At 42.5% G+C, this 19,065-nt stretch overlaps 1 protein-coding gene across 1 annotated transcript in view; it reads right to left on the reverse strand.

Annotated features, from left to right (window-relative positions):
• The window catches only part of LOC108573951 (homeobox protein homothorax), a 506,295-nt gene that overhangs the window by 457,912 nt on the left and 29,318 nt on the right, over positions 1 to 19,065 (reverse strand). The window contains exon 5 of the mRNA XM_017936443.1: positions 14,551 to 14,601. Within this exon, the coding sequence (XP_017791932.1) occupies positions 14,551 to 14,601 (51 nt within the window). The remainder of the gene's footprint in view (positions 1 to 14,550; positions 14,602 to 19,065) is intronic.

The raw sequence follows: 19,065 nt of genomic DNA on the forward strand, positions 1-19,065 counted from the left end.
GATAGCGCGCGGGTGAATCTCTGTTCGCCCGTCCCTGAGCGCGGGCTCTACGCGCGCTCTGATTGGCCAGTGTTTTTCGTTAATAATTCAAAAATGAAGCTTCAAACAACATTTTGGTAAAGGAAAAAGTTGTTCAGAGTCACCCCAGCAACCCCCCATTTCCGTGTGTTCGTGGTGTTACGGGACACACTGTATCCACCTACACACCTGAAAACCGTCAATCACTGTCAGACGAGTGCACGAGACACATCGTCACGAAACGAACAATCCAAATTCAACTAAACATCTAAAACACATCTAATCAAAACAAGAATTCATCAAAACATCTAACCAAAGGAAAACATCTAATCAAAATAAAAAACACCTAACCCAGCAACGAAGTTTTAATACACCTCGAACCAGCGAGAACAATCATCAACCTGCGCCAAAACTCCTAATCGTAAGACTTGATCAAGGTCCACGACGCAACAGTAATGGACACTGAAACGAGATCAAATTTTGCAACATTCCAGTGGGAAAGGGTTAACTCTGGATTAGCCTAAGCGTCGTAATACTCAATATTGAAAGTGACATATCGAACGAAAGAGGCTCGATTTATCTCATCTTATCAATTTTAAATTCCCCTGATCCACTGATCCATCAAAGCGGGTTTTCAGTGATGAAAAATGAGAATTTCAAATTCTCAAAACATCAAAAATTCAATTTGCACAAAATAGAATTCTCTATAAACGAAACAAACTTTGCATCGATTTTTAATTACACATATAAGAGATTCGAGTTTTAATTGAGAACTAAGTATTAGCACACAGTGCTCGTAAAGTCTTGTACAGTTACAGTAACTCAGACGGGAGGAATTACCCTAAAAAATATACTGCTTGTATTACATCACATGCCACACTTTACACAATAGCGAATTTTTCTTCGATAACGCGTTAAGTAAGAGGTTCGAGTATAATCGAGGGAAAATAGATTCAACATTCCACGGTTAGTATTCTAAGATTGTTACTTTATGAATACCACTTACGAGATTCCTCGTTCTAATGGAATAAGCTATCGTTAATTGTTTCGAACAACAATATGCCTCCATTGAATACTTAATTCACACTACACCGAGTAACCTCCCCGAGATGATGAATATCCTTGCATATAAATCTTCCATTTAACTACCGGATCGGTGATTTGTATCTATGAAAGTAACATTATGAACTCTGCCGCAATAATTCTTCCAAACGGAGAAAAAATCGTAATAACCATCAAAACTTCCACTTAACTCTATCTTAATACATTCGTGCGAAATAGGTGCGTTTCGTTCCAACGATAAAGTTACGAAACTGCAATTCTTCCCAATATGAGAATGCATTTTTTTTATTTCTCGGTCATCGACGTACGATCTGATCAAATTGCAAAAAAGTGCAATTGTTGGTTAATAAAATCAGAGCAAAAGTGATTTTACAATAAATTAATTGAAATAGTTTCTTTCGTTTAAACGATCGTTCGAAAACACACGGCTTGGACGAATAACCGTGGTAAAGCAACAGAAACTCGAACTGAGAAGGCAGAAATGGAAATTTATTCGGTGCCCAACAGGAAGCCACCGGTGGGCGTCGTTTTTTCGTCGATTCCGCAAATTTTCAATTTTCCATTCGGACAGATTAGACCGTAGAGATACTGTCGGGGCGAACGCGCGGCCGTTCGAGCCGGCAATTACGTTAATCGGCGGTTGATTTACGATAACCGAGCGAGAATACGTGTAACGAGCACGCGCGTCCCATCCGCGCCACACCACCTGCGTTTTTCCAAATATTTTTCGCGGTATTGCCGTCTTAACGAGGCTCTAATTGATCTCGGCTGTTTAGAACTGTCGTGAAGGAAGAAGGTGTCGCTTTTGCGATCTCTGAAAGTGTCCGAGTGTCACGATACCGATTGAATCAAGCTTGACAGCTTCAGAAATTAGTCTTGGGACCATTTTAATTGTTAAATTGTTGCATTTGAAATGGGAAATTTCATAAATGCTTGAGAATTTCAGAATTTTGGCAAATCGTCGACTATTGTGAACCACGAATCGAGATTAATTCATCCAATGACTATTTTTCGCTTTGACAAGAATTTAGTAACGACACTGAGGTAAAAAGAAATAATTTTAAAGTATTCCTTGCACTTCGAATTTTTTCCAGAAAATCATACTCTGATTAATAAATTCTATTTTTAATAAAACTCCAGTCATGGAAGGTTTTTCTATCACCTCGATCATTTCATCTGTACTAATCTAATACGAATAACTATAACATATCAAAAATTGAACAAAAAGGAGTTTCTACTCTCTCGTTATTTCTATTTCTCCTCTTTCTCCATTCTTTTTCCATTACTCACATTTCCTTCTATTTCTACGATTTTACAAATGGAAGTAAAATTGCTCGGAATCAGACGCATCGGCACCGATCGAGATAACATTTTTTTCCTATTTCCACGATTCCGCAAAGGGCAGCGACTGTATCGTTGTTTGACGAAACCGCGAGGCTTGCTTGGAGAATCGTCGATGCCAGGCATCGTTCGCGAAAGAAAAACGCACTCGCATTTGCATGTGATCGAGGTCGTGGATTTCCTCGCGCATTTTTCACCGCGATTCGCAACAGGCGTCGCGAACCTATTTTTCAACGTCACCGACACGAAGGTAAACAACGCGCGCGTACACAAACATGGCGAATCGTCGGCCACCCCGCTTATCACCCATTATCGACCCAACCACCACGTGTACGATCGATCAGAACTTAATCGATTGCAGCAACGAGAAACAGTTTCGTATTCGGACATTTCCGCTCGATATTACCCGTCACTGTGGTCACACGCGGCTATCTCGGACAATTTTGAAAAAAGAATTTTGAAAGAGCCAAGTTTTCCTTCGTTCTTTGCGCTTAGAGATAACATTTCCTTTTTGTCAGAACTTGAGATTGTTTTTATTTGAGTGGACCAGGGAATTTGTATACTTTATATAGGAAAATCTTGATCGATTTCAGTCACTATTGTACACTAATGAATTTTTATCAATCTTGAACAAACTTAGTTTTCGCGAAAATTGAATTGAAAAATTCACATATGCAAAATTTCGCGAAATTCAGTAATGTCGCATCTTGCAAAGAAAATAACGTCCATTTTCTGCAGTTAGGAAAATTATACAGACTGTCGCATAATTAAAGCGTCGAAATACTGTAAAATCAATCCACGACTCTCTAATTCCAAGAATAAGAATTTTAACGTAAATTTCAATCAAGCACATCGTTGACAAATCTATTATCACGACGTTGCCACAAAAAAAAATTGAATAATTAGTAAATTCAACATTCTCAAAAACCAAGCTACTCACTAAAATATTTTATTCCACGTTTCCAATTCATTTTTACACGTGAAGTCACCCTAAGCTCGATTATACCACCCAATTACTACCCACTCTGTACAAACAACACTGGAAGATAGCGCAAATAATTAGCAAGTACGGTTAAACGGTTTGCGTCAAGTGTTTCTGTCATCCGTGCTGTTTACTTTCCGTGTATGCGTGCGTTCGCGTCTATTTTTCTCCCCTCCCCGCTCGAGTCATCTATCAGATTGTTTTATAGCAAGTCTTCTAATAGCCGCTATTACGCTTTATCTTGCCAGTTTTCTGTTGTCTCAATTGTCCGCCGTTGTTCCTCGCCGCCTCTCCTCGCCCGGTAATAATACCGCGGCTCTAAAAGCGATACCATCGGCTAGTTCGTAATTTTCTACGACTTTATTTTCCCCTCGCGTTTTGCATGTTTAACGCGCCACTCCATTAATGAGCGGCCGAATGAACCAATAAATCTTCCAGCTTTATAAAGTAACTTCCTCCTACGTTCGCTAGGGTATCAAACGCGTAAGCTTCACCGATGACCGTACTCTTACAGCTGTACCTGCACACGTTCTTGCGACTCGTTTCGTCCGCCATTTGCAGCCACGTCGTCTCAACTTTAATTAACCCGGAGGAGCGGAAGAAAGAACGAAGGGATGGGGAATTATCGGAATTATCGCGGTAAAGGCGGATTTGCGTGGAAAAATTGTCGGAATTCGACGTTAAAAATGCGCGTACACATATTTATCGGCGCGTAAGTAAGTTTTTTGGACCTCAAGTTTATTGCACCCCTTGCTGGCCTGAGGACTCGAACGAAAACAGTCGGTTTAGTGACGCTCGGGACCGTCACAAAAATTTGCACGGTTCTACTCAATAGTACATTTTTTTTTAACTAAATCACACATATATTTCCACAGTTGTTATTATTGGGTAAACAGCCTATTAACAGGTTGGCAGCCACGTTGGTCACCTGTGACCGGAGATGGTTTCAGATCAGTGACCGGAGGGCCTCAAACGTAAAAATTTCGACCATCGCAGCTCAACTAGACATTATTATGAATTAAAAGAAAAACAATAATGATAAAGAACAGTACAGTACTATACTTGGAATAATGAAAATTGTCTTGTGGCCCCCTGAGTTAATACTACGTGTCGCTTTGATTCCCAGTCGTTCAATACCTCCAACATAAATCATATATAAAATATTTCGATAATTTAGACGCGGACACGTTGCGTCACAAAGTTGCGAGAAAGCAACCCGGTCCTCGTCGCCAAGAAGACCGGTATAATGGACCACCAGCGTGGCAGGCGTTCGCCAGTCCCTCTGTTACGTTATACTTTACACATGCTCCCATGCCTCCCCGCCATCGTCGTCGTCTCGCTTCTGGAACGCTTCTTTTTCTCCGAGACTCGTCCAAGAGGAGTCTCCGCGAGGCACACACCTCCTACGAGCTCGCGGACAGCTTTTTCTTTCTAATTCGCGAACCGACCATGCGAAAGAAAGCAGACGAGACGCGGCGAGGACAGTGGCGTGGGCGTGGAGAGTTTTTGGCGCGAGTTGCTTGGCTACGAAAATGCTTGGAACCTCTTTGAGAAACTGTTTCTGGCGACGTCCAGGATTTTGACGTAATTTGAAATTGTTTTACGCGGTTTTGAAGATTAATGGGCGAAATGATTCGTACGAATTCGGAAGTTCAGCGTTGAGTAGAGGAAAAGATGAACGTAACCTAAACATTTGAAAATGGTGGAGGTTCTTTTATTAAAATAGTCATTTGTGTGATTTAAAATTTTTGTATATAAAGGTTTTTGTTGAGCAGAGATGAGAAATATTGTAAAGGAACAAAGTATATGATTTTCTAGTCCATTCAAAGGAACATAACCTCAAAATATGAAAATTCTACGTACAATCTGGCACCATTCGTCGATAGAAAATTCTTGCATGGCTTACAATGCACAGTGATCTTAATTTTTTTAATATTTTGATCTGGAGTAAATAATAATTGACACGAAACAACTGCGGAGAGACCTAACCTCAAAATTCGTCTGTAGATCATCTGGGCAAGCAATTAAACAAATCGACCAACGTTAGACTTTCATCTGAAGGACTAGGAAAGCTGATTTGAAAGATGGCCGCCGAAAATTGTAGAATTCCCGGCGAACATTCGACACGAGCGTAATTAGGATGAAAAATGAGACGAGAAGGTTTCGTTCTCCTGATCCTTGCGGCACAGCTTCGAGTATCCTTGGCTTCCAGGGTACCGTTACCGCGCTGCCTCTCTTCTTGTACCGGCTCTCTTCGAGGGCAGGAGCGCGTCGTGACGCTCTTATTGGGTTCGCTCCGACGCAAGGTTGCAACCGCTGTTGGGCTCCGGCGTGTCCAGCGCGCGCAGTTTATTCATAGAAATGGAGCAGATACGAAACAAAACGAGAGGGTGTAGCTTTACTCGCCGGTGAAAAAGAGGCTTCTAATGTTTCCACTCCTGACCTTTTCTCTCTTTCTCGGCTCTCCTTTACACGTCAACCTCACCTCATCTCAGTCTCCTAGTTACTCTCGAGAGTACTCTCCAACTATCTCTCCAGCTCTCCGATTAATTCAAACTTGTTTTTTCACTTCATTTTATTTTTTCCCGACCTTTTCTCTCTTTCTCTGCGCTCCTTTACACGCAAACCTCATCTCATCTCTGTCACTCTTGGAGTAGCTTGTCTATCTCAGAGTTTTTCGCGACAGCCACTCTCGAGAGTACTCTCAAACCATCTCTCATTTTTCATTTAATTTATTTTCTTCGAGAATTATCCTCAAATTTTGGACACTTCTGACAGGTTTATGAAATTACACGTAAAAGTCATGAACGTAAAATGAATCTTGTTTAGAACGACGCTAACAGAGCGAAGAAAGTGATAAGGAAAGATCGAGGGAGGATAAAATTGAACTGGTTTCGAGACACTTCATAAACGATCCAGCCTGTTTCGTTATTAACAGACGAGTTTTCAAAAAAGAAAAAAATCCTTATGAACATCTAACGAGGCTCGTTTCCTCGCACCTTCGATTACCATCGAAATGGCCACTACGTTCGGGTAGAGAAATTTCATCTACCCATTACCTTCGATCCTCTATCTAATTTTCAAAACTTCCGTCTCGATATTCTCGCATGCTGCATGTAACATCGTGTCAGGTGGGATTAAATCTGTTCCAGATGAAATTAACCTTGCTAACGTTGCAAGAGGAATACACGATTAGCAATATGGCGGCCCTTTCGAGACCCCGTGTCCGGATGTTTCGCGTGCAACTTTGATCGAAGCCAAGTCAATTAATAAATATTCGATCGAGACGACGTGTAACTAATTGACAGACGGTAGCAGGGCAGGCATGAATAAAAGATCCCCGCCGGAAATCATCGGTTCTCGTTCGAACGTGTCGAGGAATATAATTCTGGGTATACTTAGTCAGTCTGGCCCGGATTGAAAATCGTCGCCTTCGTTTCCGCGCCGTTTTTCTTCTCCACCGCGTGCAAGCAGAGCCACGTTTCTCCCTGTTAATCGTGTTCCACACAACCCGTCGATCCTCCGCAGCTAATCGAACGTCGTTTCCTCAATCTCCGCGATTTCACGCGATACCGTTGTTCTATCTCGCGCGAATCATGAAAAAAGATCGATCATTACCATCCGAGCATCGTGATAAGAGGAAATGGATTGTCAGAAGAAAACAGGTATTCGATATTTAGAGACAGAGAGAAAAAACTTCACGTACAGTAGCAGTTGTGCATACAGAGTTACTGTAAAATTAAGAATTCCATTGTGTCACGTTCACTTAACCCTCGCCACGTAATTGTTATCTAAATCTACACGTTGTAATTAACTATTCATTGCTTTGATACCACCTTCGAATAAAGAACCTTGAACGATCACACACGATTCTTCGATTTGACAATCCTCTAATGTAATTTCGGGAGAGATGGACTCCGCATATCCGCCAGATATGGAAGAAAAACGCTTTCCGTAAAACAAAAGAATACTGACGCGTTCCACATATGGCGGATAATGTAGGAAATACTTGCCTGGTCCATCTCTCCCGGAATTACCCTATCGACGAAATTTTTCCTACAGTAACACGTTCCTGCCTTATCAACGCCGTAATCTGTACCACGAATAAGAGTGAAACACTGAAAATTCCAAAGAATTATTTCCGTTTTATTTCACTTCTGTCGACTTATCGACACCAAGAACGCCGAAAAGGAAATCTCTATGAAACATCCCGCGGAGTCGTTACTTTCTTTGCATAGGACGCGTCAGAAATTGTTCACCGGTTCTCCTGGCCGTTTTTACTGACGCGGCAGAAATTGAAAAGTATCGTGCATAGGTCGGCCTGAACCGCGGAGGCATCCGAGTGCAAGGTACACAAAGAAGCTAATTACGCGGCGGGAAAAACGTGTATCGTTGAATGGGAGTTACATAAAGAAAAAAGAAAGAAAATAATACGACGAAGTGCAGCGTTGATGATTAATGGGTAAATAGAGGAGCTATCCGCGAGCAACGTGTAATAACACGTAGATAGGAGAATAAGAAGGTTGACCAATCTGCACGGTGCACGTTTATTATGATACAGAAAAATACCGTGTATTAATGAGAAATAAAAATTTCGCGTGTCGCGTAAATGCAAACATCCGTTTCCTTCCGTATTGCATGTTCCACGGCGAACCTGTATTTTTCTCTGCCTTTCGATAATTACCGCTTCTTCGACCATTTTTGCGGCCTATCGCTAAATATGCAGGGTGCTCCTTAAAACGAGCAATGATGAAACATCGTTTTTACTCGAAAGCTTTCCTCTGGTTTACTTAATTGAAGTTGTGTGGAAAATTTAGGCTACTCATTCCAATTGTGATTAGCAAAATTTCGAAATACGCTGGATGTCCTTAAAATTGTGATTTTCTCTATTTTTTGGAGTTATTGTTATCACTATTTTTACTCGAACGCCTTCCTTTGGTCTACTTAATTAAAGCTGTATGAAAAATTTAGGCTATTCATCTAATTGCGTTTAGAAACTTAGGAAATACGCTGGATGTTCCAAAAATTGTGATTTTCTCTATTTTTTGAAGTTATTGTTATCACTATTTTTACTCGAACGCCTTCCTTTGGTTTACTTAATTAAACCTGTATGAAAAATTTAGGCTATTCATCTAATTGCATTTAGAAACTTAGGAAATACGCTGGATGTTCCAAAAATTGAGATTTTCCGTGTTTTTGTAACTAAATGCAGCTCGTTAAGATCGCGTTCAATCTCGTCCCGAGTGAGTCTTAAAATTAGCCGCATCTCGGATCGTTAGAGAACGAGAATCGCCGTGAGAAAGCGCGTTAACGAACGTTCCTGGCGTTTGAACGGCGCCAAAAATTCCGGAAACCTCTATATTGCACGTGTTCCGCGTTTCCATCATGTAGAAAACGAGACTCCCGCGGTATCCACGCATTGGCGCGTGTAAAAAGTCCGTTCGCGGATCGAGCGCGACTCCGCCAAGCATGAGAACATCGTCGTGGAGCGCATAGCGGCTAACGTCCGAGCGAGCCTAAGTACCCTCGTGGTAATAATTATTCTCGAAACGTGAGAGCGGCAATTAGCATCTCATTGGCTCATTTCTCGCTTATGCTAATGGGAGTATTATTAAAGAGCGTGTGCGAGGGCAGAGATCCCCGCAAAGAGAGAGTATGAACTCTCGCGTGCGTTCGCCACGCTGCTTGCTTTCCTCTCTCACACGGCGAAACCGCGTATTTCGTTCTACGATTTCGTTCGCGGCCGTGAACTCGAACTAACGCGAAAATGGGGAGAAAAATGGTCCAGTTTCTTTGAGAATCTGGGAAATTTCAATGGAAGGTCTGGAAACTCGTGGAAAAGTATTTCTGATGCAGTAAGATTGACTGTGAATTGAATTTTTAAAAGAATTTTGCAAAATTGAAATAATTTCCTTACCGTATTTTACATAAATCTAGAATAAATTTACCTTACTCTAGATTTACGTAAAATACAGTAACGAAATTATTTCGAATTTACTTTCTGAGAAGAACCACACACATCCTTTACACGTTGCAACTTAGTGTGCACACCCACGATTCAATTCTTCCTAAAAAAAAAGGAAAAGAAAGAGATTCTCGGAAAGTAAACCCGACAAATTTCCACTCACTGGTGAAACCCTCGGCTTCCATCAAGATCGACCGAAATCTGTAATACAAGCCTCGTCTAGATTGCTTAGAACAAGGGAGAAAAAGTAGACGAAGCAGAAGTTCGGAGGACAAGAGTAGAGATAAGATTGGACGGAATTAGACGAAGCAAGGGTCACGGGTTGAAAAGAGTGTCGGAGGGTGGACAGCGGGTATTTTCGTTCCATTGGAACGCGTCAGATAAGATCCTCGCGCGAGGCCGGAAACCACGGATTCCAGCGGAAGAATAGAGAGCACGCTTTCTCCGCGCTCCAAGGATTCTCTTACTAGAGAGAGAATCTGCTCGCTTTTAACCCCGTAGGAAACCCTTGACCTTCGCCTGCAATTGAGCGAACGGGCTTTGCCACATGCTTTACCACGTCCGCCATTGTTACGTGCCTCTTCCGGCGTGGCACAACTCCCGACCCCGTTTTGCATGCTGTTCGCCGAAGGTTAAAGGTAGAACTAATGGAAAAAACACGCGGAGAGAACTCTGCTCGATATACACCAACAACCAAGCATCGTTTGTCCCGATGCAAACGTGTTATTTGCACGTTACAAGCGTAAAGGTACCTACAGCCGTTCAAAGCGCAGGAATTATTTTGGAAAAATTGCTTCGGAGAAAAGGGACCACCTCGATTAAACCACAAATCTCGACGTTCGTAGCTTGGAAACACTCGAAGAGAGTGCAACAGTTTTCTTTTGTCCACGGTAGCAAAATCAGGCGAAAATTCTTTTCTTTCTTCTCGAACTTTCCCTGCTCTTTTCCAAGGGATGAACGCAGCTGCTTCGAATTTTCTGCCATCTCGAGCCCTTTCGTCGCTGCCCCCTCGACCCTGTCACCGCGTCGTTTCCAGGCGGCCTTTCCGATCAACGCACACAGACACACACGCCCTGCCCTAACCTCTGTAATGCCCAGAGTTTCCACCGGATGAAATAATTGTGGTGGAAAAAAGTTGATTTCTGCCGATGTGGACAACCATCTTGCGATAGAACGGAACGAAGATGGAAGAGTTGATTCTGTATTGGTCGCAGGGGTGGGGAGGTTAAGGAAAAAAGGACGACACCGAGAAAGGAAGGAAAGGAGAGGAAGATGGCGGAGAAATGGCAAAAACCGCGGACGTTACGTGCCTCTTCTTTACGATAGAAGCTCATTGCTCGTAGATTGCGATTTGCCACGGACGTAATGAAGCCACGCCACCTCTTGGCGAACCAGAGAGCCGCGATTGCGATTTTCGATCCGTCCGTGGTGAAGCTTCCCCTCAAGCGTTCGTAAATTTTCTAGCGGATTCGACTCGCGAGTTTTTGCTAAGTTGCTAGAGGGGAGAGCGTTTATGGGACCTGTTTTCGAAGGAACCGGGGGGCGGAAGGGGGGAGGGAATAATGCGTTTGGGATCGAGCGGATTGGGAGAAATTGGGAAACGACGCGTTTCGAGCGAGGAACACACGTTTCGATTGGAAGAGGGTTCTTCTCCGCGTGCGGTGTGTTGCTATACCCTCTCGTTGATGAACGGTCGCAACCGTTCGTATTTCGATGGAACGAGTGTGTGCAGTGTGATCCGGTGTTTCTTGCACGAAACGTTTTGAATTATTGCATTTGTAGCAACAGGTGCAATAATCGCGTTGCTCGATCGATGATGACTGGCGGCGAGTGATTTGAATGCCCGAAAGAGAGGAGGGAAGTAACCTTAAGTGGTGTTTCAATTATTAGACTCTCTAAATTCGACAATCGAATTTTAATTTTAATTTTCCGGTTTTAAATTAAAAAATTTGAATTTCATTTTGAAATTTTATACTTTTAATTTAAAATTTGAGACGTTTAATTTAGACTGGAACTTTCTTCCATAATTTGGACCACCGAACTACAAAACTATTTCGAGGTGTACGTAATTCTTGTGCAACTGTCTTTCACAAATCCTGAACTCCAAAGACACCGCAAAAGATCAAGATGCACAGGAAGAGCAAAAATACACGAAAATCACGCGGTGAATTATTCCTCGACAGCAACAACGCCGGAACATCCAAATACGGCGGTCGAGAAAATTCGAAAGACGCGTAGTAATTCGCGTCACTGTGAGATCAGCCAAGCGCCCAGTCTCGTTTCCTCTGAAAATTTAGATAAAACACAGGTCTCGGTTGTCCGTGCTTATATTTACTTAATGTCGCGGATGCATAATTCGTCCTCGTTGCGCTCCACGTTTTCGTTTATCCCCTTCTTTCCACGTTTTTTCCTCCCTCTGTTCCTTCTTTCTCTCCCATATTTCTCTCTCTGCGTGTGTCCTTTTTTCGTTTCGTTCTGTTTCGATTTTTCTCTCCGTTTTTATTTTTCCTCCTCTTTTTTTTTTTTGGTTTTATTCCGTTCGTTTTCTGTTTCAGCAGATCGAGACCGAGCGACAGTTGTGACAACAGCGGCGCGAGATGCGAGCCGGTACACCTTGCGTGGATGTTTGCGCGTGGACCGATGCCGTCCTGACAGCTCAGATAACGGGCGTGACATTTTGAAAAATTGAGGCCAACGATGCGAACAACGTCAACGAAATGCATCCTCGTCGTCCGTTTTCCTTCTCCCCCGCTGCGTATTTTTTTTTTCCTTTTTTTTTTCCTCCGGCCACACCACTGTCCCATAGTCGCGCCGGGACGAACGGGATAAAAAACGCGAAACAGAGAAAAGGAAGAAAAAAAAAATAGAGGACCAACGCGGAACAACGTACACCGGTTCACCATTAACACGCTCGATATATCCAATTTTGAATTACGAGCGAATATTCGAAAACCGGCGACACCCTTTTTTCAACGGGAACAGACGACACGCGGCTGTAAGGTCCGCCGACAGGCTTTATGGTGAAACATCGCTTCGCCGACGTTGTTATTCTTCCCGTGGATAATTAGAGATCGGATCTTCCCGCGAGTAATGTCGCGTCGAACGCAGAAATGTGCGCTAATTTCGACGTGTGCAGGAAATACTGGAAAATTGAATTTTTGATTCTTTTTTCTTGGAACCTTAACACGATCGTTGTTTAATATTGAAGGAAAAAGGATCAGTTTTTTTACAGATTTTTACTGTTTTTTTTTCATACAAAGTGTGAATAAAATACACGAATGATTCAGGATTTTTACAAATTTTTAGGAAAGGTGACTTTCCGATCCTGGTCCCAGGGATTTTTCTCCATGGGATATCGATCAATATCAGCGTTCATGGTCTTCTTTTTTGCTGAACAAGGAGTGTGTCCAAAGAGACAAAGTGTATTACATTCATTAATAAATATCGTTTATATTAATATCAAACGAGCGTAGGAAGATTATATACCCCAACTTTTACTCGCTTTCGTGGAATAATAAAAATTTTCAACCACATATTCTTCAAGAAAGTGTCGATAGAGATTTACATGCTTCTAAAACGACAAAATAATTTTCTCCAAGATTCCACACCGAATATCATGAATTTTAATGCGAACAGGGCGAGAAATAAATTTTTGTTCCTCTATTATTTCACTTCTAACTGTACTCGTGCAACGTACGAGCCAACGAACGTGTTAATTATTGGTTTCACGAGCTTCTACGATCAGTCTCGAAGGATTTATACGCGAGGTATCGAAGGAAAGGGAGAATCAATGGTCAGAGGAGCAAGGACAAACGGTCCCCAAGAAGGAATCCATAATGGCAGGTCGACGTTGAGCCAGGCTGAGCATCAGTGGGCCGCGTGCACGTCCTCGTCCAGCAAGGAATACACCCGAGTTATTTAAAAAGCCCACTATCCGTTATCTCGATCGGAGAACGCGAAGGGTCGTTTGAAATATTTCTTCCTCCGGTGTTTCGAAGGTCTGCCATTCGAATGGCCGCCGCTCCGCGCCGGCCGGCCACGGGGAAACAAAGGCGCAGCAACGAGTCTCCTCCTCGTGTTCCGTTTCTTTTAATTACCGTGTCCTCAACTTTTGCATACCCTTTACGATCTTCTCGGATCGAAAAACTCCGCTTCTCTCGTTTTCTCTTTTTCTCGTATCGCGTCTCTCGAGTTGAAATCCCCGCGAGCATAACGATCGAAGGGGAAATCGAACAAGTTCTTGCGTTCGAAGTATACTTGGTTATCGAAGTCCTCCCCCGTTCAGAGTGTTTTTTTTTTTCTGTGGTATGTTAACCCTTCGAGAACAACGAAACCACATATTCATTCGTAAGAAAGCACGAACGCAACTAACAAACTCATATTTTTGAGTAAACAATTTTTTGGCGTGGCTATTCACTCGCGTAGGTATGCAGGGTGTGTCATTCGTAACGAATATCCAAATTATTTCCGCTGCCATGAAAGAAATGACTGGTGATGATAAAAAAAGAAGTTGCTCAAGATCGTCTTGACGATCACTCCAAGATCATCCACGTTTTTTTGCGCGTTTACATTTGCTTTTTATAATGCTACGTTGTAGCCAACATCGAGGCGAGTTCAACGACCTGCGACATTACGATCTTGAATTAACTTCGAACAATGCAAAAATAACGCGCGAAAAAATGTCAATGATCTTGAAATGATCGAGATAACCTTTAATAACGTTTTCTTACTTTCAACAGCAGTTGAAACAATTTAAACATTTATTGCAATTAAGACACTTTGCATACGAGTAAAATATAACTTCCGTATGATTGAGTTTAAGGAAAGGTACGCAGTCCTCCATCGGCAAAGGGTCAAAGACTAACTCAGTCGCTCCCTTGGAAAGGAAGCAATTGTTAAGCTGCTGAATTATAAAAAAAAATTTCGCAAGCAGCTCGTTAGTCGATTCGCGGAAGTTTGATTTTCCACCATCCCTCAATTAAACGCTTCCCGTGCTTCGCCGACTTTTCCACCGTCATTCTTCGAAACGAGCTCACCGGGTGGCCAGTGAGACCGCGATCGTCAGATAAAACCGAGCCGATCAGACTCTAAAAGCCAACGGAACGAAAGAAAAGAAAAGAACGTAATAATCGGTAAGGAAACGAGGTGTAGCCTGCGACACAACGAATAAGGAAATACTCACCAGCGAGTCCACCTCCGGATCCGCGATGTAGTAGGGTTTCTCTTGTCTGATCTGTAACACACAAGCACACACACACAGGTAAGTAGGTTTAATAATTGGAAACCCGGTGGTAATTGCTGCATTAAAACTACAGGGACGATCGTATCTCTGCACAGAAACTAGGAACCAAGCTAGCTCGCGTACGCACCATGTGTATAGACGCCTTTCTTCGTTCCTTCGTCTAATTCCTCCATCTTTATTCCTCCTATTCGATCCGTTCCTCGAACTAGCCACGGCTCGCTGTTCCTCCAACCTCACTATCTCTCTCTCACTCTCTCTTGCACTCTCTTTCTCTAAACGATTTCCTTCGCGTGCTTCCTCTTAATTGGACCCCTACTGTTCAATTCGTACGTATAGAAAACGGAAACGCGTCGGTGAACGCGATGGAATTCACCGAGGAACGCAGGAAGAGATGAAAGAGAGAGAGAGAAGGGGTTGGAGAGAACCGGAGATTCTCAAGCATTTTCATGGCGCCGCGATGTAGTGGCGATCAGAATGGAAACAAAACGCGCGCCAGGGGGAAGAGAAGGACGATCGCGCGCGGTGTGCACGGTCCGCTCTTAATTGGACCCACGAGTTTCTTTACTAAAAGGACGCGAGACAGGACCGAGGGGAGAGAAGGAAGGGAGACGGAGAGGGGAAAAAAAAGGAAGGAGACGGACGACAAATCTCGATGGAAGTGCTGGTTAATCTCGTGGAATCCAACGTCGGACCGCGGCAGATTATGCTTGGCCGACACCGAGCCGCGCCATCTGATTAGAACGCTCGGTCTTGGTCACCGGGATGAATGTCGTTAACATTCTTCTCGTGATAGAACGCAGTTTTTGACTGTCGATTATGTTTTATGATCTACTTTTTCTCTGGTTTGGTTCTTTTGAAAAATAAATATTGACGGATATTTGAGCTTGGTTCTGCAAATTGTGGAGTGAGTGATTGGTTCTTGAATAAATTCTTGAGTTAATTGGGCCCTTTGAAATTCGGTTGAAGAACGAATTAAGCATTGTGTTGTTTAATTGTTTTAATTTGTTTTACTGTTCTGAGGTAGGAGTTTTTGAGTAAATTCTGGAGTAAATTGTGATCTTTGAAATTTATTAGGAAAATTCATTGTGTTCTGTGATTATTTTAATTCATCGTTTCATTCGTTGCACTGTACTCCGATACGCATTCACAAACATTACTTAGCCACATTTTCAACTAATTAAGCATTTAGATCTACTTCTTAGAGTGCATGGGTTGAATCAATTTTTATTTAACCGATTTATTTAATTAATTTCATCTTGATCGAGTAAGACAGCAGTGAATAAAGAAAAAATCATTGCAGTTCTATACAATCGCCATTGAATATATTTTTATTCGTTAATTAAACAGAGATATACAAAAATCAATTTCAGGATTATAGATCGTTGTACTACAGTAATGAATGAATAAAAAATTCCACCGAACCACTCCCAACAATCCTACAAGTGACGAGTTGCACAAAAATTTAGATCTAACAATCTCGCTACACCTAATCTTTCTAAATCTTCCGTTTCTTCCCCAATTTTTAAGCGAACCGCAAAATCTCCTCCACCGCTATCCTCCAGGTAATTAGAATATTGAGAGAGGCTGGGGAAGCCGGGAGAAGGAATCCGCAGAGAAAAACGGGTCGAACGCAAAAATCGAATTACCGGTCGACGATCGTACGAGACGTGACCGCGAGAATTCTGGGAACGGGGTCCGTGGCGCGTATTCATGAGTCTCAGTCCTGAATGGGAGTTCCTCTCGCATCAGGCGTATGGATAATGAAGGCGTCTCGTACGCCGCACAAAAATACTGTCAACTCTTCGTAGGGGGGAGCTAGTTCTTGCAGGGCCCTGTCACCGTGCTTTTTCGACGATCCCCGAGCGGCAGCCTAGCGCCGCTCAGGTAGCCACGTCGATTACAAATTGTAAGCAGCTACCTCTCCTTTTCTTCCTCTTTTCGTACCCGCCTTATCGTCCATTTTCATCGTCCTCCGTTTATGATTACGACTGGAGAAATGGTATTAGGTCATCTGGTAACTTCACGCCGAACAGGGAAAATTTTTTAACGAAAAAACGGAAATTTTGTACCGACAGTGTGGAAATTTTGTTTCGGTGATCCAAATTTTTTGCGCAAATTTCGATATGAACTTATGAGGAATCATTTGAAGAAATTGGAAATTCTCAAATTTGAAGATTTCGAAAATAGAAATTGAAGAATTTTTTTAAAGAAACTTCAACGTGAAGACGTGTGAGTACGATGAAATGAAGAATTAAAACACCACGAAATGGATAAACAGACGCACACACTCTCGGATATTGAATGTTCAACTAAAGACGAGTAAGATCCAGAGAAAAGTGTGCACCTATCATCGCTTAACGCTGAAAGCAACGTATCGCGGTGATTAGAGCCATGGGAGCTGCGAGTGACAGCTAATTGAGCCCGTGCATATGTATAAAGCAATCCGAGTGCTATTAATGTGACACTGTTCGCCGTTAAATATCCGAGATCGCCCATATTTATCGCACTCCACCGCGTCAATGAAACGAAGATACAGTGGCGCCATTGACGAAGCGCGTTCCTCCTTGACGAGAGAATATGGATCGATTCCAGGTAGCGTAAAAATAAAACCACAATCCATCTCAACACGGTTTTCCTTTCGATCTCAACTGCTCGAGAGAAGAGAGAGAAAGACAGAAGAAGGCGAAAAAAATGAACAAGACGAGAACAGCCTTTCACGGAGGAAAAATAATAAATATCGATGAGATGGAGAGAAATTCCGCGAGAGCTTAAACCTCTCTTCTTCTTCGTATATAGCTTCTCTCCATCTCCTCCTCCTCCGCCGTCGAGATAAAAATATTGCGCGATAATATTTAGAGAATGCTCTCGTTCCGGCACACGTCTGTTTAGGGCAGCGTCGTATGCACGTAGCCTTGTTCGTGGTGTGCGACGATCCTGTCGAGAGATATACGAAGCAGCTGTTCACTCCGCGTGGCTTCTGTTTCCTCCACCATCGCGCTCGTTACCCGCCAAAAACCATCCATCCATTTCGATTCCAAGCCTTCGAGAAACCGTTCCAAAGGAAACATTTCAACGACAACACGCTCAAATTATGCAACGCGATTTCTCCCCGTTACTTCGATAAAGCACGCACACGGAGAAGAGGAAGAAGAAGAGAGCGAGAGAAATGAAAAATAAAAGGTCCTCTGGGAGATACAAGAAAGAAACGTTCCTCAGAATTGTCCGTCAAATGCCCCCGTGCAGTAAAACGAATTGCATCCTGCGTAAACTTTACGACGCTTTTCCGTTCCTCCTCGACGTCGTACCATGGAAATAGGCGATGGCCGCACACTTTCCGCCAAATGTGTTCAAGCGGAAGGCACGTTGCCGCAGTAAAACAATACGCGACGAAGGCCTGTCGAACTTTTAGGGGTGTATTCTTCTCCGCGCCTTTCAACAGACGGTGTGTAAACTTTCCAAGCTCGTTGACTTTCCCCTGGGACCTTGACTTCCTAGGTACTCCCCTGGTGACCTGGCCGTAAGGTCGTAAAAAGTGGAGGAAAGTTGCCGGGACACCGGTGAACGCGCGAAAATCGCATAAAAAGTTTCGAGTTAATCCGGTGAACGCTATGGAAGGGATTGCAAAAGGAGATTTTCTTTATGACGAGGAAGGTTGGTTAATTGTTATTGGGAAAAATAGGAGGCAGCTGGAATTGTGTACGACTGTTGGGCTTCGCTTTTATGGAGGATTAGTGCTTAATTGTGTGTACTGCTGGTCAAACGGTTTTTCGAAGTTTTGAATAATTGGAAGAATGCGAGAACTGAAGGTGAATTGCCACGGGTTAGGTTAATCGAATTATTAAAATTGATTTAGGAAAGTGTTGCTGTGACGGTAATTCCAATGTTTAATTCGATTAACCCTTGTGCTAATAACGGTGTCTACAGTTACCCATCGAAATTTTGGTAAAAGAGAATTTTAATTAAATACTAAAAAACATTTTTTTAACACATCTGACATTAATATTTAACAAATAAAATTTTTCAAGAAAAATTACCCACTGTGTCAAGCAAAATAATTTGCTAAATTCTTAACTACTCAAAATATTTTATATTTTTTAACACTTCTGACGCTAATATTTAATAAATAAAAAGTGTCAAGCAGAATAATTTCCCAAATTCTCAGCGACTCAAACTATTGAATATTTTTTAATATTTCTGCAGCTATTCTTTACTAAACAAAATTCTCCAAGAAAAATTACCCACAGTGTGAAGCAGAATAATTTACTAAACTCTTAACCTTCACAGCCGCTGGTAGTTCGCAGTTTTTCCGTCGTAAAAGGGTTAATATAGTCGGTATTGAAACGATCACCAGGCGAAACAGGAAAAACATAGTACGTTTAGAGTATATTATAGCACGATCGATCGCCAGCGACGAAAGCTCGTCCTCGAGCGGCAAGATAACGATTAAACGATTAG

Source organism: Habropoda laboriosa, unplaced genomic scaffold, assembly GCF_001263275.1.
Source record: "Habropoda laboriosa isolate 0110345459 unplaced genomic scaffold, ASM126327v1 scaffold156, whole genome shotgun sequence".
Classification (NCBI taxonomy): Eukaryota; Metazoa; Arthropoda; class Insecta; order Hymenoptera; family Apidae; genus Habropoda; species Habropoda laboriosa.